The 27,314-nt window shown below is 40.3% G+C and overlaps 2 protein-coding genes across 3 annotated transcripts in view; one reads left to right on the top strand and one right to left on the bottom strand.

Moving 5' to 3' along the window:
- The window catches only part of scn1laa (sodium channel, voltage-gated, type I-like, alpha), a 176,159-nt gene that overhangs the window by 123,299 nt on the left and 25,546 nt on the right, over positions 1-27,314 (bottom strand). The window lies entirely within an intron of this gene.
- On the top strand, positions 8,537-14,980 carry LOC133665374 (uncharacterized). 2 transcript variants are annotated; one of them, XM_062070660.1, is made up of 10 exons: positions 8,537-9,092; positions 10,179-10,289; positions 10,410-10,524; positions 12,244-12,432; positions 12,601-12,787; positions 12,903-13,151; positions 13,317-13,441; positions 13,838-13,884; positions 13,969-14,117; positions 14,245-14,980. In XM_062070660.1, the coding sequence occupies exons 4-10, from the start codon at positions 12,307-12,309 to the stop codon at positions 14,415-14,417; spliced, it is 1,056 nt and encodes a 351-aa protein (XP_061926644.1). In that variant the 5' UTR covers positions 8,537-9,092; positions 10,179-10,289; positions 10,410-10,524; positions 12,244-12,306; the 3' UTR covers positions 14,418-14,980. The 2 variants fall into 2 exon arrangements, with proteins under 2 accessions (XP_061926644.1, XP_061926645.1); XM_062070661.1 differs by lacking the exon at positions 12,244-12,432.

The following is a 27,314-nucleotide window of genomic DNA, read 5'->3' as shown; positions in this document are numbered from 1 at the left end:
AAGAGGTAAGCAGTCGAAGGTAGGAGAGAGGCAGCGATGTCCGTGTCCGAGCAGGGGTTGAGGATCGAGGAAGGCAGTCAGAGATTCGGATGGATGTCGTGAGGCAAAACACAATCACAGACGACGGGCAAGACACACTGTGGGAGACACAAGGGACATGAACTAGGGAACAAGAAAAACCACAGAGAAGGCGAGAAAAGCACAAGGGAGGGAATGCCAGACATGATGCTCACTGGGTGGATAGGTTACGTTCTGGCAAAGGTTCCTTGGGTCCGCTGGTCTTTATGCAGCTCCCTCTCGTTAGACCCAGGTGCGCGGATTCTTGATTGCCTGCAGCTTTGTTGCTGCGTGGGCGTGCTACGCTCAGCGCAAGCAGGGGCGTCTCTGGGCGCGCTGCCAGCGGAGATGCTGGCAGACCCAGCTGCCAGGAAAAAGCGGGTTCGAGCCTGCGCCGTGACAGTTTTTACTATTTTACAAGTTTTATTATTTTTATTTTCCAACGTTCCGCAGATGAGCCATCTGCCTCAGGGGTTATCGGCCGTGCTTGTGGGGGCGCTTTTGTGTCAGCGTCCTGGTGGTCATGGTCTGATGACCTCCTGGTGCAGATGGCTCCTGTGATAGTGTTTATTCACAAGTCCCCTCTGTACTCAGCCATGCAATCATTGGTCCATATAGTTGCATAAGTGTGTATGTTGTGTGTGTGTGTTTGTGTTTGATATCTGTCCGTGTGTACGTATGTATGTGATAATGGGGGATATGGGTCACCGGGGTATTGTTTTTAACTTTGTAAAGCATTTTGCGTTGCATTTTTCATGTATGAAAAGCGCTTTATAAATAAAGCTTGATTTGATGAGAGACAAGAAGGGAATTTGTTGGGTTCTCCCTGCACTGTCCTTCGGGAGAATCTCCAAGCCAGGGAAACAATCCAAGTTAGAATTTTTTGTATGCCAGTGAAAATAAAATTTGCTTCTCACTCTAAATTGTCTATGACTGATCCTCAAATTTCATCCTGCAAGGCAGACAGTCCGATGTTATCCAAATCACAAGAGTGTCCACAGTTCTTCCCGCATCCTCCAATCATTTGTGGCAGCTTTGGGGTACTTTGAAGGCTGCCAGCAACTTCCAATTTGTCGACAAACTAGAGCAGCGCTTACTCCAATTAGCAGATGTCCTGTTGTCATAATTCCCAATAGGTGGATATCTTCACGTCCTCCACTGAAAGGGTTGCCAGGCACTCCTTCTCCCAAGAGTACATGGTGTGTCCAGCAACAACCGCTCCATCACGACAAGCAGGTTCCCCTAAACCCAAGATCTTGTCAATTTCGTTGAAGCCAGTTAAGCAGTTCCAATGTTTAGATTTGGAGAGCAGTGCAAAGAGGCAACAAGAAAGTTAAGACAAAACAAAGAAGCAAGCTGGAGAGATAAGGGAGCAGGAAGAGGAGCGTCCGCCCTCCATGAGTGCCAGAGAGAAATGCCAAGGAGGTGGAGTCTGTTTTTACGTCAACAGCTGGTGTACTAACACAATTAAAGTTAAAGTTAAAGTACCAATGATTGTCACACACACACTAGGTGTGATGAAATGTGTCCTCTGCATTTGACCCATCCCCTTGTTCACCCCCTGGGAGGTGAGGAGAGCAGTGGGCAGCAGCGGTGGTAGCTTAAACTCTTCTTTACCCGTTTTGATGTGGCATTCAATCAATCAATCAAGTTTATTCACAATACCATATTACAAATTACAACAGTAGTGACTTTCCATTTAAGGATGGTGGTAAATGGAAGGGTCCCCCAGATAAGCTAGAAGAAGCTTTTGGCAGGGGGCCCAGAGGTCAGTATATGCATGGAATGCTGAGACATGGTGGCAAGCACAAAAATGTGATATGACAAACACAAAATAGTAGCAAAGCAAGCATACACATACATATATACATTCAACCAAGCACAACCCAACAGTAGTCTACCCCGAAGCCACATGTGACAATGCCAATCCTCTAAGGAGCACTAGCCATTCACATGAGGCATTAGAGATAGGTGATTAATAGGTATGCTTTCAGTTTCTTTTTGAAGTCCTGGAGGCAACCATACCAGATCTCACAGCCCACAGTAAGACAATCCTCACTTTTCAATCAAAGTTTATTCATATAGTTCTTAATCACTAGTGTCTCAAAGGGCTGCACAAGCCATAATGACATCCTCGGCTCAGATCCCACATCAGGGCAAGAAAAAACTCAACCCAATTAGCACAATTAGAAACCTCGGGGGGCACCGCAGATATTTCCAACTGATGCACAGAGGAGTGGTCCACCCCACTTCCCAACTTTGAACAGCTAGCGCACCATCTGTGGTCACCTGATAACCTTTTCACGCAGGAGAGGGGGGCAGAGCAGAAAAGAAAAGAGACGGCAGATCAACTGGTCTATTTAAAGGCTAGAGTATACAAATGAGTTTTAAGATGGGACTTAAATGTTTCTACTGAGGTAGCATCTCTAACTGTTACCGGTAGAACATTCCAGAGTACTGGAGCCCCAATTGAAAATGCTCTAAAGCCTGCAGACTTTTTTGGGGGTCTGGGAATCACTAATAAGCCAGAGTTCTTAGAACGCAGATTTCTTGCCGAGACATGTGGTACAAAACAATCAGCAAGATAGGATGGAGCTGGACCCTTTAGTATGTTATACCTAAGTAGTAAAACCTTAAAGTCAAAACCACTGGTTTTTGATATATTAACTTCAGCACTTTATACGGACATGATGTTTAAAACATCAATTGACTTTAAAAAGACACTTTTTTGTTTACATACCTAATTTAGTACTAATGTAATGGATTTAAATGAAAATATCTCAAGTTGAGGGATTTCTCAGCATTTTATAAATTAGATTAAAAAACAAGCTCAACTAGATTAATTCATTATGGATCATAATGAATCAATAATAGTTAATTACTTGTAATGTGTAACCTATTAAATATCACAGAAATTCAATACAACATATTGGATAATTTAGGAATTCCAAAGAGCCTTGTTGCAAATAGTTTTGGGAGATTTTGGTAGTTATTATTTAAAAAGTATAAAACCAGTGTTATTCATCCCATGATAACATTTCAAAGTCTTAAAATGACTGTGATTACAAGTCTAGGGAAAGATGCAGTTTAGCTCACTTCTTTCTTCATCTGATGAAGACAAGAACCAACGAAAGCCCATCCGAATTCTTGCCAGTAAAGGTAAAATTAGACCTAATTATCTTCCCCCTCTGTGGATAAATTAAGATTTGACATGACAACAATAAATCACAGGTGAGACTTCCCTCTCTGAACAGCATGAAAAGATGAATCCTCCTAATAGGCCTGACTGCTATGATGTGTGAGGGAGTTAAATATGAATGCACTTCAGACTGCAGCGCCATGCCACTGAGAGCTTTTTGCCTTGAGTATAATAATGTAACAGTATACTTCCACACTTTGCTTTGCAAAGCGTGGATTCAATCACAAACAAGCTGGTCAATCAAATCCCCACTGCACATGTGTGATGTAACCACTGTAAGCTTTTAAATCAACCAATCAATCAATGTTTATTTATATAGCCCTAAATCACAAGTGTCTCAAATGGCTGCACAAGCCACAAGGACATCCTCGGTTCAGAGTCCACAAAAGTATTAACGTGTTTTTACTCTATATTGGATTGCTTCTCTTGGCTCATCACAAAGAAATCATTTGCATTTGTAACACAGTAAAGTACACTACCAATAAAACTGTTAGTTAATACAATGAGCTAAGATTATTTTTTTGAACTTTTTGTATTGTGTTTATTACAAGCAGATAGTCTCATGCAATAGTATTTTCAAAACTGCTTTTACAAAGGTTTTTAAAGCACATTTTTAATTGACTTTGAAATATAATATATCAAATGTTTCTAATAGTGCTGTCAAATAATTAATTATTTTAAATAGATCAAACGCAGTGTTGCTGTCAATTCATTTAATTTCTAAGGATTCCCAATGTATACAATTTTTCACCGAACCTGATGCGCTTGCAAAATTTGGGGAGTTTTTTCATGCATGTTAAGGGCACAAAAACTATAATAATAATAATGATAAAAAAAATCATGTAATTTCAATAGGGCCCTTGCAGTGCTCTGAATCGCAGCTGCAGTGCTTGCTCCACTGCTCAGGCTCAAATTAAAGCTGTGAGCAGTGTTGAACGGGCCCTTGCCCCCTTGCACCAAGGGGTTGACGCTTGCAATCAAGTCCCACTCGAAGCCACGACCTAACATCAAAACTTTCAGGAAGATCTGAGCATGTGTAAGGAGGTTATGATCATTTTCACCACAAAGCGGCAAAAAATTTGTTTAAAGCCGTTAGGTCCCACCAGCACCCCGACCCACCATAAAAAAATTGTGAAGATTGAAGTATGTGGACAGCAGTTATGAAAGTTATAATTTTTCAACACTAGGGGGCAAGAATCGCGCCTTAGTAGCTATGCGGTTGCGTCACACCCAACACCTCAAACAACCAAAAACATTTTAAGGAACATTAGAGAATGTGGAAAGAAGTTTTGACAGTTACAATTTCTCACCACAAGGGGGCGATAAAGGTGCTGAAATATTCATGCCGTTAGGTCTCACCCAACACCCGGACCCACCATAAAAATTTCCAGGAAGATTGGGGCGTGTGGATGGAACTTATATTTTTTCCACCACAAAAGGGCAATAAAGGTGCAGCTGTGTCCAACTCAACACCCCGACCCAGCATTGGAAATTTCAGGAAGATCGGAGCATGTGTAAGGAAGGGGGCGACAATTGCGCCACAGTTTTTAAGCAATTAAGTCATACCCTACACCACAACCCACTATAAGTTCCATCAGAACTATCAGAAAAATTGGAGCATGTTGAAATAAGTTATGGCTGTTATAATTTTACGATGGTAGGGTCAATATTCAAATCTAGGCATGGCTGGACCTCAACCCTAAAGCCTAATGTGAGTTTGGAAGAAAATCCGATCATCTAAAGTGATGTAATGACAGTTTGATTGGTAAATTAGTGAAGATTGGAGCATTTAGAACAGATCTGGGCATTCTGCGGCCCGCGGGCCACATCCGGCCCTTTGTACGTCCATGTCCGGCCCGCGTGAGGCCAATTATAAATTACAAAAGACATTTTAAAAAGTATCTCGAGTGTGCAATACAACGGTGCTGCTTTTGTTTTGAAAAGCGTTATTTGTATTACTTCCGTGTGGACGTATGCTTGTGCGCGATTGTGAGTGAATGTGAACAGAGGCAATCACAAATTACAAAATAAATTTAAAAAAACATCTATGTCGTGCGTGCAATACAACTGTGCTGCTTTTATTTTGAAAAGTGTAACTTATGGGCGTATGTCCGTGTGTAACCTGTGAGTGAAGGTGCACAGCGACAAGTGATGCCCGGTTATCCCCGAGACGCTAAAAAAAGAAAAGTTGATGACGAATGGCGTGTTTTCAACAAGACATGGACTGCCAAGTATTTCTTTACAAAATTAAAGATATAGCCGTGTGCGTAATTTGTGGTACACAGGTTGCTGTGTTTAAAGAATACAGTGTAACGACCTGCTGAAGTTGATGTTGTGTTCTTGAGTTGCGGAAATGAGAAGTGAGGATAGACGTGCGTGTGGAAGGAACGAGATAAGTTGAGCTGTGTTAGTATAGGTTGCTCAATAAAAGTTTAAAAAGAGCGTCAGACTTGGTGTGCACTTCTTCTGGACGCTACCATTAGTGTGTCAGAAGTAAAAATTTGCGCATACTGCGATGCTTGTGGGCTCAGCCTGCTACGTCATCGGGAGGTACGTGCCACGATGTTTCCTGGCGAATTTTTCAAGATGGAACGGGAGGGGAAGGACATTGAGTGGGGAGTTAAGGTGCCGGCAGCGACTGCAGATGTTTGTGTGACGTGAGGAGCTTGTCGCAAAGAGAGAGAGAGAGAGGGAGGAATGAGAGAGGCAGTGTCTACAGGTGCAGCGCAAGCTGCTTGTCATGGGGGAATTCCGCCCTCAATGAAGACTCCCAGGTTTGATGGCAAGGCAAACAGGGAGGCATTTCATCCCGCTTCTGACACCAATTGTAGCGTCCAGAAGAAGTGCACACCAAGTCTGACGCTCTTTTTAAACTTTTATTGAGCAACCTATACTAACACAGCTCAACGTATCTCGTTCTTTCCACACGCACGTCTATCCTCACTCCTCATTTCCGCAACAGCAACGCTTCCTCCTTCTTTGCCAATCACCTTACAGGCGTGCTACGTTCACAACAAAGAGGATGCAGGATAAAGTGACAGAAATTGAAATTTTCGCATTGTATTATACATCAGTTGTTGTGTAAGAAAGTGTTAAAAATAAAACCATCAAAAGCCATCTGCTTTTGTATAAAGACAAGTTAGGTTAAATGAAATTATTATTATAATTATTATTTATCTTACGGTATATCAAAAATAATTTGAGCAAAATTTAATTGAAATATTGTCGGTGTGGCCCTCCAGCAGTGCTCGGGTTGCTCATGCGGCCCCCGGTAAAAATTAATTGCCCACCCCTGATTTAGAAGGAAGTTGTGATAGTTACAATTTTTCACCACAAGGGGGCGAATATAGGCGCTGCAGTAGGTGTAAGGTGCCACCCACCATAAAACATTTCGGGAAGATTGGCGCTTGTGGGAGGAAGTTATGACTATTATCATTTTCCACCACAAGGGGGCGATAAAGGTGCAACATCCATACATCCATCCATTTCCTACCGCCTGTCCCTTTCGGGGTCGCGGGGGCTGGGGTGCACTGGAGCAGCTGCATTCGGGCGGAAGTCGGGGTACACCCTGGACAAGTCGCCACCTCATCACAGGGCCAACACAGATGGACAGACAACATTCACACTCACATTCACACACTAGGGACCATTTAGTGTTGCATTACTAATGCAATTTTGTCCCAGCCAACACCTTGACCCACCATTAAACATTTCAGGAAGATTGGACATGCACCTGGGGATAGGTTGATTGGCAACACTAAATGGTCCCTAGTGTGTGAATGTGAGTATGAATGTTGTCTGTCTATCTGTGTTGGCCCTGCAATGAGGTGGCGCCTTGTCCAGGGTGTACCCCGCCTTCCGCCCGATTGTAGCTGAGATAGGCTCCAGCGCCCCCCGCGACCCCGAAGGGAATAAGCGGTAGAAAATGGATGGATGGAGCCTGTGTAAGGAAGTTCTGACTGTTATAGTATTTCACCAGCAGGGGGCAATCATTGCAGTTAAGTGAGACCCTACAACACAAACATCCATCAAAAAGCTCAGGAAAATTGGAGCATGTTGAAAGAAGTTTTGGCTGTCATAATTTTCCACCACATGGAGGCAATATTGGCACCAGTGCAGCCATGCAGTTGTTTCTATTTTGAAAGGTGGTGATAGAGAGACAATTGTTTCTAGTTTGAAAGGTGGTGATAGAGAGACAATTGTTTCTAGTTTGAAAGGTGGTGATAGAGAGACAATTGTTTCTAGTTTGAAAGGTGGTGGTAGAGAGACAATTGTTTCTAGTTTGAAAGGTGGTGATAGAGAGACAATTGTTTCTAGTTTGAAAGGTGGTGATAGAGAGACAATTGTTTCTAGTTTGAAAGGTGGTGATAGGGAGACAATTTTTCCTAGTTTGAAAGGTGGTGATAGAGAGACAATTGTTTCTAGTTTGAAAGGTGGTGATAGGGAGAAAATAGTTTCTAGTTTGAAAGGTGGTGATAGAGAGACAATTGTTTCTAGTTTGAAAGGTGGTGATAGAGAGACAATTGTTTCTAGTTTGAAAGGTGGTGATAGAGAGACAATTGTTTCTAGTTTGAAAGGTGGTGATAGGGAGACAATTGTTTCTAGTTTGAAAGGTGGTGATAGGGAGACAATTGTTTCTAGTTTGAAAGGTGGTGATAGAGAGACAATTGTTTCTAGTTTGAAAGGTGGGGATAGAGAGACAATTGTTTCTAGTATGAAAGGTGGTGATAGAGAGACAATTGTTTCTAGTTTGAAAGGTGGTGATAGAGAGACAATTGTTTCTAGTTTGAAAGGTGGTGATAGAGAGACAATTGTTTCTAATTTGAAAGGTGGTGATGGACAGACAATTTTCAAATGTCATTTTCAGGATTCCCATTTTTGAACCATGCGCTTGCAAAATGTTGGGAGTTTTTCCCCATGTTAAGGGCCCTTAAAAAAGGTGTTTAAACAGGGAGAATGATATAAATAATAATAGCAATAATGAACATTGCAATTTCAATAGGTCCCTTGTCTCTCCCTCTCTCACACTCGCTCGCACACACAGGCTATCAAAATGAAGAAGTTAACTCATGTGATTAATCACAAAAAATAGAGGTCTTTTACCTTAAAGGCCTACTGAAAGCCACTACTACCGACCACGCAGTCTGATAGTTTATATATCAATGATGAAATCTTAACATTGCAACACATGCCAATACGGCCGGGTTAACTTATAAAGTGCCATTTTAAAATTCCCGCCACACTTCCGTTGGAAAAACTCATTTGCATATGACGTATGCGCGTGACGTCACAAGAGCTACGGAAGAGGTTGGACCCTATCGGACCCGACATAAAAACCTGTGTTTTCGACAAAATTCCACAGTATTCTGGACATCTGTTGGTGAATCTTTTGCAATTTGTTCAATTTACAATGGAGACTACAAAAAAGAAAGCTGTAAGTGGAAAGCGGTGTGTTGCTGCGGGATGTAGCAACACAAAGACAAACACAACTGGTGTTGCATTGTTTTTATTCCCAAAAGATGGCGGCCAAGCCTTACTATGGAACAAAGAAGTCAAGCGAACACGGTTGGATTGGACCACACACACAAAGTACAGTGTATTATGCAGCGAACATTTCGAACAATCATGTTTCGAAGAGGGTCCCTTGCAAAGGGCAGCGATGGGCATCGCCACCACCCGTCGACTTGTGCTGAAGAAAGGTGCGAAGCCAACTATTTTCAACAGACCACGGCCATGCTTAAGTGCAAGTTCGACAAGTTCAGAGCACCCCACACCCTCCACAAGTGGACAGACTGTGCACATGAGGTCTGCATTTGCCAAAAGGGAAAGGAAGAGGGTAAGTCTCTTGATTTCCAGTTTCCATAGTCAGACTACACTGTTCCAATATCCATTTCTTTGTTCTCAATTGTTGATGACTGATGATAACAACCAAACCTAACCCCTCCACACCCCGGATTGTAAATAATGTAAATAATGCAATGTAATTATCTTGTGTGATGACTGTTTTATGATGATAGTATATATCTGATAGTATATATCTGTATCATGAATCAATTTAAGTGGACCCCGACTTAAACAAGTTGAAAAACTTATTGGGGTGTTACCATTTAGTGGTCAATTGTACAGAATATATACTTCACTGTGCAACCTACTAATAAAAGTCTCAATCAATCAATCAATCAATCAATCAAAACTCACACACACAGTCATAGACTACTCCAGTGGTTCTCAACCTTTTTTCAGTGATGTACCCCCTGTGAACATTTTTTTAACTCAAGGAATCCCCTAATCAGAGCAAAGCATTTTTGTTTGAAAAAAAGAGAAAAAAAAGTAAAATACAGCACTATGTCATCAGTTTCTAATTTATTAAATTGTATAACAGTGCAAAATATTGCTTATTTGTAGTGGTCTTTCTTGAACTATTTGGAAAAAAAGATATAAAAATAACAAAAAACTTGTTGAAAATAAACAAGTGATTCAATTATAAATAAAGATTTCTACACATAGAAGTAATCATCAACTTAAAGTGCCCTCTTTGGGGATTGTAATAGAGATCCATCTGGATTCATGAACTTAATTCTAAACATTTATTTTGTTGAAGTATTATTCAATAAATATATTTATAAAGGATTTTTGAATTGTTGATATTTTTAGAATATTTTAAAAAATTCTCACGTACTCCTTGGCATACCTTCAAGTACCCCCAGGGGTACACATACCCCCATTTGAGAACCACTGGTCTACTCCATGAACAATGAAATAAATTAACAATAAAATAGTCTACATATAATTATTTCTTCAAGTTCTAGTCAAGTTCTTCTGCAGTATAAAGTATCGTACATTTACTGACATTACTGTCAATAGTGTCAATACTGTCAATAGATTACAATAGACAATAATATAAAGTATTGTACATTTACAGACAATAGATCAGATCATGGCCAGTACGACTACGGCATCAGTGGCGGATGCGGTGGATGAACCAATGGCAATGGCACTAGATTTGCCTGATGAGGAGGGCGATCAAGATCATGTTCGATTTGTTTTCCTAATCAATGTTCAAATGCATTACAGTTCAAGCCCAATACAAAAGTATTCATAATTTATGTAAAGGAGGTATCCATATTACATGTAGCTGTTTCTCCATTTCCAGGGAAATACAAGAGAACAAGGATGCCAGACAGACTGGGTACCGATTGGGAGAGCACCAACAGCATTGACCAGTAGCAAGAGCACCCAAACAGGGAAAATACATCATAGATAAAAGGGTATGTCTATTTCGGTGATGAACATGATTCTGCACATCACAGTACACATTTCACAGCTGCCTGTGCAGAGTAGAGTAGACAGATAAATTAGGTGATTCAAAGACAATAATTAGTATGTGATTGTAGTTTAATTTTAACAGATTATATAAAACAACTTACCGATTCTGTTCACAACTTTTATGGACAGAATTTCTAGGCGCAGTCAAGGCGTTGAGGGGATCCGGTTTGGTGGCTGCAGGATTAGGTCTCTGCTTTTTGCAGATGATGTGGTCCTGATGGCTTCATCTGGCCAGGGTCTTCAGCTCTCACTGGATCGGTTCGCAGCTGAGTGTGAAGCGACTGGGATGAGAATCAGCACCTCCAAGTCCGACCGAGTCCATGGTTCTCGCCCGGAAAAGGGTGGAGTGCCATCTCCGGGTTGGGGAGGAGATCTTGCCCCAAGTGGAAGAGTTCAAGTACCTCGGAGTCTTGTTCACGAGTGAGGGAAGAGTGGATCGTGAGATCGACAGGCGGATCGGTGCGGCGTCTTCAGTAATGCGGACGCTGTATCGGTCTGTTGTGGTGAAGAAGGAGCTGAGCCACAAGGCAAAGCTCTCAATCTACCGGTCGATCTACGTTCCCATCCTCACCTATGGTCATGAGCTTTGGGTTATGACCGAAAGGACAAGATCACGGGTACAAGCGGCCGAAATGAGTTTCCTCCGCCGGGTGGCGGGTCTCTCCCTTAGAGATAGGGTGAGAAGCTCTGTCATCCGGGGGGAGCTCAAAGTAAAGCCACTGCTCCTCCACATCGAGAGGAGCCAGATGAGGTGGTTCGGGCATCTGGTCAGGATGCCACCCGAACGCCTCCCTAGGGAGGTGTTTAGGGCACGTCCGACCGGTAAGAGGCCACGGGGTAGACCCAGGACACGTTGGGAAGACTATGTCTCCCGGCTGGCCTGGGAACGCCTCGGGATCCCCCGGGAAGAGCTGGACGAAGTGGCTGGGGAGAGGGAAGTCTGGGCTTCCCTGCTTAGGCTGCTGCCCCCGCGACCCGACCTCGGATAAGCGGAGGAAGATGGATGGATGGATGGATATAAAACAACTTGTGTTTGATTTTATTGCTAGGACACCAGGTGACCCCAGAGATCCTCGAGAGGGTTAGAGCTCAGCTGGCCAGGGTTAGTGAAGTCCCATCGTCAAGTGTAGCAGCTCCATCTGACAGCCCCGAGATGCAGACTAACATAGCAACTCCAGGTGCTCCTGCATTGTTTGATGTAGGACCAGCATCAAGTCCCACTGCGCCTTTTGTTAGTGGTTCTTCCGATGACAGCTATGTGCCGAGTGAGTCATCGACATCGGATCCGTGTCAATCTGACGGGTCGCCAGATCGCCCACGTACTCACCAGATGCGTGAAGAGGGCTGCCACAAGGAACCGAAGTACATCATCTTTGAGTCGTGCCTCCAGAGTCTCGTCAAGTGGTGTCACTGTCCAGTCTGTGGCAGCCAGGACATAAGCCCTTCTTGGGATTCAAACGGTACACAGCTGACCATGACTCTTCAATGTGCATCATGTGACCAGAGGAGTAGTTGGAGCAGCCAGCCAAACATTGGCCGTTATGCCGCGGGCAACATCCTGCTATCTGCTGGCATCCTCTTCGCTGGCGCATCTTCTGGCAAGGTGTTGCACTTGCATCGGAGTGGTCACGTATGTGAAGAGGACATTTTTCAACCACCAGGAGCTCATCCTGCAGCCAGCCATCAAAAAGGTGTGGGAGGAACAGCAACGGACACACCTCACCATGCTGCAGGTGGAAGGCCGACCCCTCGAACTTGGTGGTGATGGGCGAGCAGACAGTGCCAAGTTTGGTACCTACACCACAATAGAGCTTGTGGCCAATGTGGTTCTCGACCTTCAGGTTGTACAGGTACGACCATATAATCTCACTAAAACACCAGTAACATAATAAGCAGAGAAGGGATTTTCCAGAATGATCCTAGTAAATTTGTCTAATAACATTAACCATTTCAATGTATACTAAGCCCCTTTTTCATTTTTTTCTTTGCTCATTCCTTTTCTGTTTTATATATTTCAGAGCAACGAATGTCTTGGCAGCTACCATATGGAGATGGAAGGACTGAAGAGGATGGTGGAGCTGTTGATCAGCTGGGACCTGGATGTCGGGGTGCTGGTGACAGACAGACACAGACAGATCGCTAAATGGATTCGCGAAAACATGCCCAATACACGGCACTGCTATGACATCTGGCATGTTGCAAAATGTTAGTTGGATTATTTGTATGCATGACAAGTTGTGAAGTAGTGTGTACATACTAGTGATCAGATGAATGCCATATTGTATTTAATCCACAAATTTCTGCTTTTTTCTGTTTGTAGCCATCGGAAAGAAACTGAAGGCCATCTACAAGCATAAGGACTGTGAAGAACTGAAGCCCTGGGTGCAAAGTATAATCAACCACCTCTACTGGGCAGCAGTGTCTACACCGCCTGGAGAGGGGGAACTTCTGGTTGCCAAGTGGAAGTCTGTGGAGCGACACATTCAGAACATCCACAAGGACTATGGCGACCTCTTCCCAATTTGTACTCATGGACAACTGCAACGGCAAAAGAAATGGCTCAAACAAAGTGAGTTGGCAAATAAGTTGCCCGAAAGCAGTGAGGGACTAGCAGTATTTTCCTGCACATCTTTTGAAAGTCAAAAAATTCAGATAAACTTGTAAGTAAATAACCAGTTTAAGTTGACTGGAACATTTTTGTTGAAACATTGTTCTATTTTAAATTTATGTTTAGGTTCACGCTCAGCAGGGAAACTGGAGGAGGTGGTCAACAACAAGTCCCTGCTGAAAGATATCGCCATGCTGTCGGGTGAACACCAGACTTCCAAGGTGGAGGCGTTCCATAGCCTTATCATACAGGTGAGAATTAGGCTGATCGCCTGTAGGTGGCGTCGGTGGTTACCACCTGCCACTAGGACTTTGGTGGCCAGGGAGCAAAATACTAGAGCATACTAAATGTAGCCTTGATACAGTCAGTGTAAGCAAGAGAATGTTAGAGGTCCAACATAGTGGCTAGGCAGTTAGAGGTCCAACATAGTGGCTAGGCATCTTGGTGAGAAAGATTGCAAACAATTCTGGCGTGGTGTTAAAATTAAAAACAAAACAGCTTCATTATTGCAGGAGATCAAGCTTTAATAGCTGACTATAAACAGTTTAATACACAAACATTTGTATTCAAATTTACAAACTATTTATAAATTTACACACACATTGTATGGACGCATGACTGAATAAAGTGTCTTTTATCTTATACAGTTTGCACCGAAAATGTATGTCTTCTCATACATCGGAATGCTGTGCAGGTATGTTTCCACACTAATCTAAGTGTCACTAGTGTGTGCCATACTTTAGTACTAATTATTACATTATTCTGTTACCACACCTAGGAACCTGCTTGCTGGGCTGCACTGGAATGAAAACTCGAGCCGCCCTATAGCCACTACACAAGCGGGTTCTGAGCGCTATGCAGTACGCTACCCGAAGTATAAAGCAGGGGGCCATGTGGTCAAGAAAATCGCGACACAGCCAACATACCGTAAGTGTAGAGGACACAAAACATGTAAACACTTGACACTTTGTATCATGATAATAATACTGTCAAGTTTCACTCTCCATGAGTATATTATGTGGTGAGCAGGAACATGTACAATTGTATTTTGCAGGCTACGTAGATGACTTGATCAGGGAGGTTGTTGCTGGCTGCAGACAGACCCCTGACCAGAGAACACCAGTCAGCGTCACTGTGGATGTGCCTCCCTTCCTCTACGATGAACTGGAGAAGCCAGACAAGGAGGAAGCCATCGCCAAGCACAGGAGTCGCTTCGGTAAGTGTTAACTGCCCTCCCAGTAACAGTTGGAGATGCTACCTCAGTAGAAGCATTTAAGTCCCATCTTAAAACTCATTTGTATACTCTAGCCTTTGAATAGACCCCCATTTTTAGACCAGTTGATCTGCCGTTTCTTTTCTTTTGTCCTCTGCCCCCCACCCCACACCCTCTCCCCCTTGTGGAGGGGTTATTCCGGTGACCATGGATGAAGTGCTGGCTGTCCAGTCCAGCACTTCGCCTGTGCATCGGTTGGGGACATCTCTGCGCTGCTGACCCGTCTCCGCTCGGGATGGCCTCCTGCTGGCCCCACTATGGACTGGACTCTTACTATTATGTTAGATCCACTAAGGACTGGACTTTCACAATATTATGTCAGACCCACTCGACATACATTGCTTTCGGTCTCTCCTAGAGGGGGGGGGGGGGGGTACCCACATATGCGGTCCTCTCCAAGGTTTCTCATAGTCATTCACCGACGTCCCACTGGGGTGAGTTTTTCCTTGCCCGTATGTGGGCTCTGTACCGAGGATGTCGTTGTGGCTTGTGCAGCCCTTTGAGACACTTGTGATTTAGGGCTATATAAATAAACATTGATTGATTGATTGATTTCTTTTATTGACGTCACTGCACGTCTTGGAACCCCGTGTAGTCCATCGATGGGAATGTTGTCCTAATCTTATGTACTACACAAGCTGGTAGTACCACCCTTATCTCCTTTCCCAGATATCCCCAGCAGAACCGGACAAACTGTTGATAGGCTGTGTGTCGTCTCCGCCTGCAAGTACAAAATAGTTGTTAGCAAATGATGGCAGCTGTTATTATCCGGACATGGATACACAGTGACTCACTGTTCTCTGAGATGCAAAAGACATTGTCATGCATTCTATTCATTTGTCATTTACTGTTGCAGTAAATTGTAAATATTGTTGACATCTACGGTTTTATGTATGTAATACTTCTATGATATATAATGTCATGTACATTGTAGCACAGTACATTTCACAGAATAAGAATACGACAAGAAAGTGCTCATTCTGACTTATCTTCCAAAGGTTGATAGAATTATTTAAACTTATTAGTGCCTCACTCATTTTGCTGTTGCTGCAGCACGCCATATTGCTGTTTGTAGGCGTTATACGCTGTCTGCAGCACCCATTCATCCAGACACACAGATGGAAAGCCAGGGTGGTCTATGATGCACGTCTTCACCCCCTCCTCCTCCATCGTTCTGGCCACTGCATATAGCTCACGACAGCAGACACACTCAGCCACTGCCTCCATGTTCACACAGTTGTGACATGTACACCTGGAAATAGAAATATTCATAATATTTGTAAATCAATTCTTATTATGGACACCTGCAATCTGCAAACATGTGGAATAATTAATATTATCCTTGTCTTGTTGTGGATCTTATTAATCTACATGCATATTTTTAGTATTGCCGGTATATGGAGCTGTGGCCCGTAGAAATAATGGGTAATTAATTAGGTTTGACATTGTGTCAATGATAGATACTTAGTCTATAGATAGGCCTGGGGTGTAATTTGTAACACTAACAGTAACAGTGCAAGACTAGGCCACAAGCTAAAACTAGTCTATAAATAAATAACATTTTACCATTCTGTATTCTGAAGGCGATCTATGTCGTGTGCTACTCCAGCATTGTGTCAATGATAGATACTTGGTCTATAGATAGGCCTGGGGTGTAAGTTGTAACACTAACAGTAACAGTGCAAGACTAGGCCACAAGCTAAAACTAGTCTATAAATAAATAAAATTTTACCATTCTGTATTCTGAAGGCGATCTATGTCGTGTGCTCCTCCAGCATCAATAGCAGCAGCGTCCTCCTGACAGTCTTCGTCAGCTTCGGGTTCAAAGCGGTATGGCTCTATCCCTCTCACAGCTTCTGAATCGCTTCCAATCCCCACTAGTTCTTCACTTGCACTTTCCTCATCCAAAAATCTTTCATCCTCGCTCAAATTAATGGGGAAATCGTCGCTATCTCGGTCGGAATCGCTCTCACTTCTGGCGGCCATCATTGAAAATAATAGGAAAGACTCAGCAGCCCCAGCTCTTGTGACGTCACGCTACTTCCGGTAGGGGCAAGGCTTTTTTTTTATCAGAGACCAAAAGTTGCGAACTTTATCGACTTTGTTCTATACTAAATCCTTTCAACAAAAATATGGCAATATCGCAAAATGATCAAGTATGACACATAGAATGGATCTGCTATTCCCGTTTAAATAAAAACATTTCATTTCAGTAGGCCTTTAATCGCTCTAAGGTGAGTGATCAGATCATTCATCATCACTGCAAAATGTAGCCTGAAAGAACTTTAGATAAAACTGTTGCCATGTTTTGTGCAAAAGAAAGTCACATATTCAAGTCAAACATATGAAATAGATTCTGACAGTAAAATTGCATTTGTGTACAAATATTTGTCTTTTTTTTAAGCAAATTGGAATTATACATGCGAGAAATCACCTGTGATTAAACAACCCTAACCCTAACCAGTGTTGGGTTGATTACTGAAAAACAGTAACTAGTTAGTTACTAGTTACTTTATTTCAAAAGTAACTGTTACTAACTCAGTTACTTACACCAAAAAGTAATGAGTTACTGTGAAAAGTAACTATTTAGTTACTTCTTTTTTTTTCCCTTTTTTTTTTTTTTAAAGCTCCCATTAATGCCCTTTTAGCCTTCATTTCTGTACTGTTATTGCACTGGAGAATAATACAATCTGTTGATCAATTTAACATGCATTTGCTCACTGAACTCAGAAAGCAATGTGGTCTACATACAACACACAAAGACAAAGATATGTTTCAAAGGGCCAATTTATTTCAGGCCAGAACAAATTGACAAAACTATTTTAAATAGCTGCAACATAATGGCACTTTAACTTTAACTTTAAGTAGATAGGATCTTTGATCCAAGACACAACTTACATTTAACTAAAATGTTATTTTCTTTGTGCTCGACAAAAGAAAAGTAGTGAGAATGTTAAGACACTCGACTTCTGGCTTCACCATGATGTCTTGTTAGTTGTTATGAGAGTAGCGTGTGTGTGTGTGTGTGTGTGCGTGTGTGTGTGTGTGTGTGTGTGTGTGTGTGTGTGTGTGTGTGTGTGTGTGTGTGTGTGTGTGTGTGTGTGTGTGTGTGTGTGTGTGTGTGTGTGTGCGTGTGTGTGGCCCTTTAAGATATGACAGCATGTGAGGTGAGTGACGTCAGTAAGTGAGTGGGCGAGAGAGGTGAGGGAACGGCGACAGTGAGTGAGTGCAGGTGCTCTAGCTTGGTGGATGGCTGCGTCCAATAAAGTCACAAAGTTGCAGCAAACCGCCGGCCTCGTCATTCACCCTCAGCTGTAAAGACCCACTTCCGGGTAAAGTGAAGGTTGTTAGCCCCGAAGTACATAGGCCCTGGAGGAACGTCTCCCCTGCGCCCCTCGACTACGGTCTGGGAGTCCCCGGTCTGGGAGTCCCCCCCCCCACAAAGCACGCCTCTTCTTTCCCACCGTGGTCCGCAGCGCTGCAATAAAACACATTCATATCTTCTGTTTCTAGCCGATACTACATAAAAAATAACGTAAAATAACGCAGTAACGCATCATGTAGTAACGGTAACTGAGTTACTGAATATAAAAAATAACGAGTTAGATAACTCGTTACCACCAAAACTAACGGCGTTACAGTAACGCGTTACTTTGTAACGCGTTAGTCCCAACACTGACCCTAACCCATATATATACACTACCGTTCAAAAGTTTGGGGTCACCCAAACAATTTTGTAAAAATAGCCTTCATTTCTACGAACAAGAATAGACTGTCGAGTTTCAGATGAAAGTTCTCTTTTTCTGGCCATTTTTAGCGTTTAATTGACCCCACAAATGTGATGCTCCAGAAACTCAATCTGCTCAAAGGAAGGTCAGTTTTTAGCTTCTGTAACGAGCTAAACTGTTTTCAGATGTGTGAACATGATTGCACAAGGGTTTTCTAATCATCAATTAGCCTTCTGAGCCAATGAGCAAACACATTGTATCATTAGAACACTGGAGTGATAGTTTCTGGAAATGGGCCTCTATACACCTATGTAGATATTGCACCAAAAACCAGACATTTGCAGCTAAAATAGTCATTTACCACATTAGCAATGTATAGAGTGTATTTCTTTAAAGTTAAGACTAGTTTAAAGTTATCTTCATTGAAAAGTACAGTGCTTTTCCTTCAAAAATAAGGACATTTCAATGTGACCCCAAACTTTTGAACGGTAGTGTATATATATATATATATATATCAATCAATCAATCAATCAATGTTTATTTATATAGCCCTAAATCACAAGTGTCTCAAAGGGCTGCACAAGCCACAACGACATCCTCGGTACAGAGCCCACATGCGGGCAAGGAAAACTCACCCCAGTGGGACGTCAATGTGAATGACTATGAGAAACCTTGGAGAGGACCGCATATGTGGGTAACCTCCCCCCCCCCCCCCCCCCCCCTCTAGGGGAGACCGAAAGCAATGGATGTCGAGTGGGTCTGACATAATATTGTGAAAGTCCAACACATCAGCGAAAGTCCAGTCCATAGTGGGGCCAGCAGGAACCATCCCGAGTGGAGACGGGTCAGCAGCGTAGAGATGTCCCCATCTGATGGACAGGCTAGCGGTCCACCCCGGGTTGGGAGCAGAGTAGAAAAGAAAAGAAAAGAAACTGCAGATCAACTAGTCTAAAAAGGGAGTCTATTTAAAGACTAGTGTATACAAATGAGTTTTAAGATGGGACTTAAATGCTTCTACTGAGGTAGCATCTCTAACTTTTACCGGGAGTATTGGAGCCCGAATAGAAAACGCTCTATAGCCCGCAGACTTTTTTTGGGCTCTGTGAATCACTAATAAGCCGGAGTTCTTTGAACGCAGATTTCTTGCCGGCACATATGGTACAATACAATCGTCAAGATAGGCAGGAGCTTGACCGTGTAGTATTTTATACGTAAGTAGTAAAACCTTAAAGTCGCATCTTAGGTGCACAGGAAGCCAGTGCAAGTGAGCCAGTATAGGCGTAATATGATCAAACTTTCTTGTTTTTGTCAAAAGTCTAGCAGCCGCATTTTGTACAATCTGTAATCTTTTAATGCTAGACATAGGGAGGCCCGAAAATAAAACGTTACAGTAATCGAGACGAGATGTAACGAACGCATGGATAATGATCTCAGCATCGCTTGTGGACAAAATGGGATGAATTTTAGCGATATTACGGAGATGAAAGAAGGCCGTTTTAGTAACACTCTTAATGTGCGACTCAAACGAGAGAGTTGGGTCGAAGATAATACCCAGATTCTTTACCGAGTCGCCTTGTTTAATTGTTTGGTTGTCAAATGTTAAGGTGGTATTATTAAATAGATGTCGGTGTTGAGCAGGACCGATAATCAGCATTTCCGTTTTCCTAGCGTTGAGTTGCAAAAAGTTAGCGGACATCCATTGTTTAATTTCATTAAGACACGCCTCCAGCTGACTACAATCCGGCGTGTTGGTCAGCTTTAGGGGCATGTAGAGTTGGGTGTCATCAGCATTACAGTGAAAGCTAACACCGTATTTGCGTATGATGTCACCTAGCGGCAGCAAGTAAATACTAAAGAGTGCAGGGCCAAGAACCGAACCCTGGGGAACTCCACACGTTACCTTAACATAGTCCGAGGTCACATTGTTATGGGAGACACACTGCATCCTGTCAGTAAGATAAGAGTTAAACCAAGACAAGGCTAAGTCTGTCATCCCAATACGCGTTTTGATACGCTCTAATAAAATATTATGATCAACAGTATCAAAAGCGGCGCTAAGATCAAGAAGCAGCAACATAGATGACGCATCAGAATCCATCGTTAGCAATAGATCATTAGTCATTTTTGCGAGGGCTGTCTCCGTAGAGTGATTTGCCCTGAAACCGGACTGAAAAGGTTCACAGAGATTTTTAGACGCTAAGTGTTCATTTAGCTGCTGTGCTACAATTTTTTCGAGGGTCAAGTAAACATGTTGTTTGTTTTGTCCCATTTACACATTTTGACAATTCCTCCAATGTTATTTCATCAAAGAGAGACAAACTATTTTGGAGGGCGGTATCCGTCGTATATACAGTCGTATCTGTGTTAATAGAACCCAGTTGTAGCTGAGATGCATTGTCTTTAATCTCTTTTCTAATGACTTCAATTTTCTTATTAAAGAAATTCATAAAGTCATCTGCTGAGTGGGTGGAGCTACTGGGAGGAGTCCCTTGTTGGGTTAGCGATGCTACTGTACTGAACAGAAATTTAGGATCATTTTTGTTGAGGTGGATGAGATTTGAGTAATATTTAGCTTTAGCTGAGGTAAGCATGCGTTTATAAGTTATTAAACTATCACACCATGCTTGATGGAAAACCTCAAGTTTAGTCGCATGCCATTTGCGTTCCAGCTTTCTACATGATAATTTCTGGGCTTTAGTTTCTTCTGTAAACCATGGGGTACGCCTTTTAGGGGCCCTTTTTAGCTTTAGCGGTGCTACAATATCAATGGTGTCGCGCAGGGCATCATTAAAGTTGTTAGTGAGGTTTGAGTTTGAGTTTGAGTTTGAGTTTATTTCGAACATTCAAGCATACAACATGATACATCACAATTTCCAGTTTCTTTTCAACATGTTCGAAAAGGAGTAGGAAGAAGCAGAGCTTATTTAATCCTACCCCTTTTCTTTACATAACAGTTGCAAAACTTTTTGTTCACTTCCTGTTCACAATTTTTTCACAATAAACTCCATAAGTAATCACAATAAAAATAAATAAATAAATAATAGTAAGAATTTAATAATAATAATTGGTGAAGTAAGTCATATTTCATATGATGAGATAAATAAGATTACTTTAAGAATGAATGAATGGATGGATGAAATAAATTGAGAATGTTTGTCATGGTTCTTCTTCTTTGTACTTTGTAAACACTTTAAGTTTGAAGAGTTTCTTGAAGTGTATCATATTAGTACATTGTTTGATTGCTTTGCTTAATCCATTCCATAATTTAATTCCACATACTGATATACTGAAGGTCTTAAGTGTTGTACGTGCAAACAAATGTTTTAAATTACGTTTTTCTCTAAGATTATATTTCTCCTCTTTTTTTGAGAAGAATTGTTGTATATTCTTGGGTAGCAGGTTATAGTTTGCTTTGTGCATAATTTTAGCTGTTTGCAAATTCACTATGTCGTGGAATTTCAGTATTTTTGATTCAATAAATAAAGGGTTTGTATGTTCTCTACATCCAACATTATGTATTATTCTAACTGATCTTTTTTGTAACACCGTTAATGAATGAAGTGTACTTTTGTAATTATTTCCCCATATTTCTACACAGTAGCTCAGATATGGTAACACTAGTGAGCAGTAGAGAATATGAAGGGATTTTTGGTCTAGAACATGTTTTGCTTTATTCATTATTGACGTGTTTCTTGCAACTTTATGTTGTATATTTTTTACGTGAGATTTCCAGTTCAATTTAACATCAATCATTATACCTAGAAATTTGGTTTCGTTTACTCTTTCAATTTCTATTCCGTCTATTTGTATTTGTGTTTGACTTTCTCTTCTACTGTTACCAAATAGCATTATTTTAGTTTTACTAAGATTCAACGATAGTCTGTTTATGTCAAACCATCTTTTTCATTTGTTAATTTCTTCTGTTATTATTTGTATTATCTCCTGTGTGTTCTCTCCTGAACAAAACGCTGTTGTATCATCCGCAAATAATACTAACTTTAAATCTTTTGTAACTTTACAAATGTCATTTATATAGAGATTGAATAATTTAGGTCCTAGTATTGATCCCTGAGGTACACCACAGGATATATTTAGCGTTGTAGACGTGTGTTCGCCTAGCTTCACGTATTGTTTCCTGTTCGTTAGATAACTTCTTATCCAGTTTAAGACTAACCCTCTGATGCCATATCGTTCTAGTTTTTTGATTAAAATATTGTGATTAATTGTGTCAAATGCTTTAGTTAGATCCATAAAAACCGCTGCCGCACATTTTTTACTATCTATTGCATTGGTAATTTCTTCTGTAATTTCTATTAAAGCCATTGAAGTTGAAACATTAGCTCTATATCCATATTGGTTCTCTTCAAGTATTCTATTTTTATTTATGAAACTTTCTAATCTGTTATTGAACAGTTTTTCAATGATTTTAGAAAATTGTGGAAGTAGAGAAACAGGTCTATAATTTGTAAATTGATGTTTGTCTCCAGTCTTATAAATTGGTGCAACTTTAGCTATTTTCATTTTGTTTGGAAATGTACCTGTTTGAAATGATAGGTTACCAATATACATTAATGGTCCTGAGATCTCTTCAATAATCTTTTTTATCGTTTCCATATCAATTCCGTTACAATCAGTTGAAGTCTTAGATTTACATTTTTTCACGATTGTAACTATTTCCTCCTGTGTCACATTACTGAGGAACATGGAGTTGGGATTTCGCTCTATGGTATCATTATAGTCCTCAATTGGAACTGGGTCTGGAATCCTTTCTTCCAATTTTGGTCCAATATTTACAAAATAATTATTGAAGCTTTCAACTACTTCCTTTATGTTGTCATTTTTTTTAATTTTCATCCAAGAAGTATCGAGGGTAGTCCCTCTTAGTTCCATTTTTAATAATGCTATTGAGGATGCCCCATGTTGCTCTCATATTATTTTTGTTCCTGTCCAATAATTCACTGTATTCTTTTGTACATGATCGTAGTATGTCTGTTAACTTGTTTTTATACTTTTTGTACTTAATTTCTGCCTCTATAGTTCTTTGTGCTATAAATGTTCTATATAGTGTATTCTTCTTCTTACAAGCATTTTTTAATCCTTTTGTCATCCATGGTTGATTATTCTTTCTCTGCTTGTTACTGAGTTGTATCCATGGACAATGTTTGTCATAAAGTATTATGAACTTGTTTAAGAAATGTTCATATGCTTCATCAACCTCTTTTTCATTATACACATTGTCCCAATCTTGCTTTTGTAGTTCAATTTTGAAGGCAGTCATCCTCTTCTCTGTGCATAGTCTTCGAAATGTCCTTTTGTCTTCCATGTTCTTCTTGTAGTTTCCATCATATATTGTAAAAACTGGCAGATGATCACTAACGTCAATAGACGTTATCAATAGAGCCCACATAATTTGGGAATGGTGCCATTACCGAAGGCAGTAGGTCAGTAAGAGTCGTCGTTGTGGCAGCATTAATGTTGCGGCTGCTATAGTAGTTATTATTATTATTATTAGTTTGTTGACAATGAGTCAGAACTTCGAATTTTATAAGGTAATGATCGGACATTACTTTAGTGTACGGGAGAATCGTAACTTTAGAGGTGGTGACACCCCTGACAAGCACTAGATCTATCGTATTACCGTTGCGATGCGTGGGTTCATTTATTATTTGTGTAAGACCACAGCTATCAATTATAGTCTGGAGCGCCACGCATGGAGGGTCCGATGGGGTATTCATATGGATATTAAAGTCCCCCATTATGATTATATTGTCGGCGTGCGTCACTAGATCAGCAACAAACTCTGAGAATTCACTGATGAAGTCCGAATAGGGCCCAGGGGGGCGGTAGATAACAGCCAGGTGGAGAGGCAGCGGTGTGACAAACCTCAAAGTGAGCACCTCAAACGAGTTATATTTATTATTTAGGTTAGGTGTAAGATTATAGTTTTCATTGTATATTAGTGCGACACCCTCTCCCCTTTTAAGAGGTCGGGCAACATGTGTATTGGTATAGTTAGGAGGAGATGCCTCATTTAGCGCACAAAAATCGTCTGGTTTGAGCCAGACCAACGACGTCAAGTTTGTTGTCTCTAATGACTTCATTAACTAGTAACGTTTTGGAAGATAATGATCTTATGTTTAAAAAGCCCATATTATAGGTAGTGGGCTGTTTTGAGGATTGTTTGTTGAAATTATCCGAAGTAGCAATATTAATAATGTTGCGTTTATTATGCGTATTGCACTTTAAATAGTTTCGACCATATCTAGAAATTGATACGACGGGGATATTCAGATTGTTTGCTTGATGTTGCGATAAACTGAACGCATCATAGTTAGCTACCTCGGTACAATGTATGTCTGCCTCTGACACGGTCACAAAAGAAAAAACATTATGTGAGTTGTGTTTTATTCTAAGAGAATTGCTATGTGTGCAGGGATTATCCAGCCTGACGCCGGCTAGTTCTAGTTTAAATGGCTTCTTACCCGGAGACTCCACGCTTCTTTGGTTAGCTTTTCTCTTTGTTGTTAGCCCAGCCATGAAATTGACAGAAATGACGGGTGTTTTTTGCCAAATCGCTCTACACTCCCAAGAGCGTTAGCATAGCCGCAGCATACCCATGCGCCGCCATCTTGGCAGATCATCTTCAAGCCGCTTTCTGCATATATACATATATATGTATATATACATATATATATATATATATATACATATATATATATATATATATATATATATATATATATATATATATATATATATATATATATATATATATATATATATATATATATATATATATATATATACATACATATATACACATACATATATACACATACATATATATATATATATATATATATATATACATACATATATACACATACATATATATATATATATATATATATATGTATGTGTGGGGAAAAATCACAAGACTATTTCATCTCTACAGGCCTGTTTCATGAGGGGTTTTCCTCAATCCTCAGGAGATTTTAATGGAAGCATTCACATACCATGGTTTATATAGGGCACAGAGCGGGTGGGTACAGGCAGGCGTGGGGGCGTGGTAATTGACTCATGTGTTACCTAGGAGGTGTTTCCTTCTGTGACGGCATGCTGATACAATTTCGCTGCGCTTGTTGAGGGATGACAAGTCTGGACGGTATATGATAAACAGTTTCTCTTTTAAGCATAGGTTGCATCTTTTGTTACCACTGTTGTAAGATGTGCTGGATGCAAGAATTTGCCATGTTATAGAGTATTCAACATTATTGTCTTTGAGATTCCAAATGTGTTTACTGAGTTCTGTAGTGTTCCGGAGTCTTTTGCATCTGAAAGAAGCCTTGTGATTGTTCCATCTGGTTTTGAATTCTCCCTCAGTTAATCCTACGTATGTGTCGGATGTGTTAATGTCCTTGCGTATTACCTTTGCTTGGTAAACAACCCCCCCGTACCAAAAAGCACTTGATGAATGCGGATACAACTTCACCCTCACCTACGAACCCACGCCAGGAAACCAACCAAAAAGGAGCAGAAAACGAAACAACATTATCTGGTACAACCCCCCATACAGCAAAAACGTCTCAACTAATATTGGCCACAAATTCCTCACCCTGATCGACAAACACTTCCCCAAAGGCAACACCCTAAGAAAAGTATTCAACAAGAACAACATTAAATTGAGCTACAGCTGCATGAACAACATGCGACAAATCATTTCAAACCACAATAAAGCAATTGAAAAGGAGCCGCCCACCACCAGGCAGAACGACTCCAAAATCGACAAAGACTGTAACTGCCGCAAGAAACCTGATTGCCCTCTCAACGGGGGGTGCTTACAATCATCAGTTGTTTACCAAGCAAAGGTAATACGCAAGGACATTAACACATCCGACACATACGTAGGATTAACTGAGGGAGAATTCAAAACCAGATGGAACAATCACAAGGCTTCTTTCAGATGCAAAAGACTCCGGAACACTACAAAACTCAGTAAACACATTTGGAATCTCAAAGACAATAATGTTGAATACTCTATAACATGGCAAATTCTTGCATCCAGCACATCTTACAACAGTGGTAACAAAAGATGCAACCTATGCTTAAAAGAGAAACTGTTTATCATATACCGTCCAGACTTGTCATCCCTCAACAAGCGCAGCGAAATTGTATCAGCATGCCGTCACAGAACGAAACACCTCCTAGGTAACACATGAATCAATCACCACGCCCCCACGCCTGCCTGTACCCACCCGCTCTGTGCCCTATATAAACCATGGTATGTGAATGCTTCCATTAAAATCTCCTGAGGATTGAGGAAAACCCCTCATGAAACAGACCTGTAGAGATGAAATAGTCTTGTGATTTTTTCCCCACACATACATATTACGCTCTACCACGGTATCGAGCACTATTTTTTGGATAATCTAATTAAGACATATATATATATATATATATATATATATATATATATATATATATATATATATATATATATATATATATATATATATATATATATATATATATATATATATATATAATGCATATATATAATGCATATATATATATATGCATGCATATATATATATATATATATATATATATATATATATATATATAAATGCATATATATATATGCATATATATAATGCATATATATATATATATATATATATATATGCATATATATATATATATGCATATATATATATATATATATATATATATATATATATATATATATATATATATGCATTATATATATGCATATATATATATATGCATATACATATATGCATATATATATATATATATATGCATATATATATATATATGCATATATATATATATATATATATATATATATATATATATATATATATATATATATATATATATATATATATATATATATATGCATTATATATATGCATATATATATATATATGCATTATATATATATATATATATATATATATATATATATATATATATATATATATATATATATATATATATATATGCATATATACAGTGTTGGGTTAGTTGCTGAAAACCAGTAATTAGTTATAGTTACTAGTTACTTCATTTAAAAAGTAACTCAGTTACTAACTCAGT

The sequence above is a fragment of the Entelurus aequoreus genome, linkage group LG14 (assembly GCF_033978785.1).
Source record: "Entelurus aequoreus isolate RoL-2023_Sb linkage group LG14, RoL_Eaeq_v1.1, whole genome shotgun sequence".
Taxonomy (NCBI): Eukaryota; Metazoa; Chordata; class Actinopteri; order Syngnathiformes; family Syngnathidae; genus Entelurus; species Entelurus aequoreus.
Note: the sequence above shows the minus strand (reverse complement) of the source record. Positions and strands in the feature narration are given on the sequence as shown.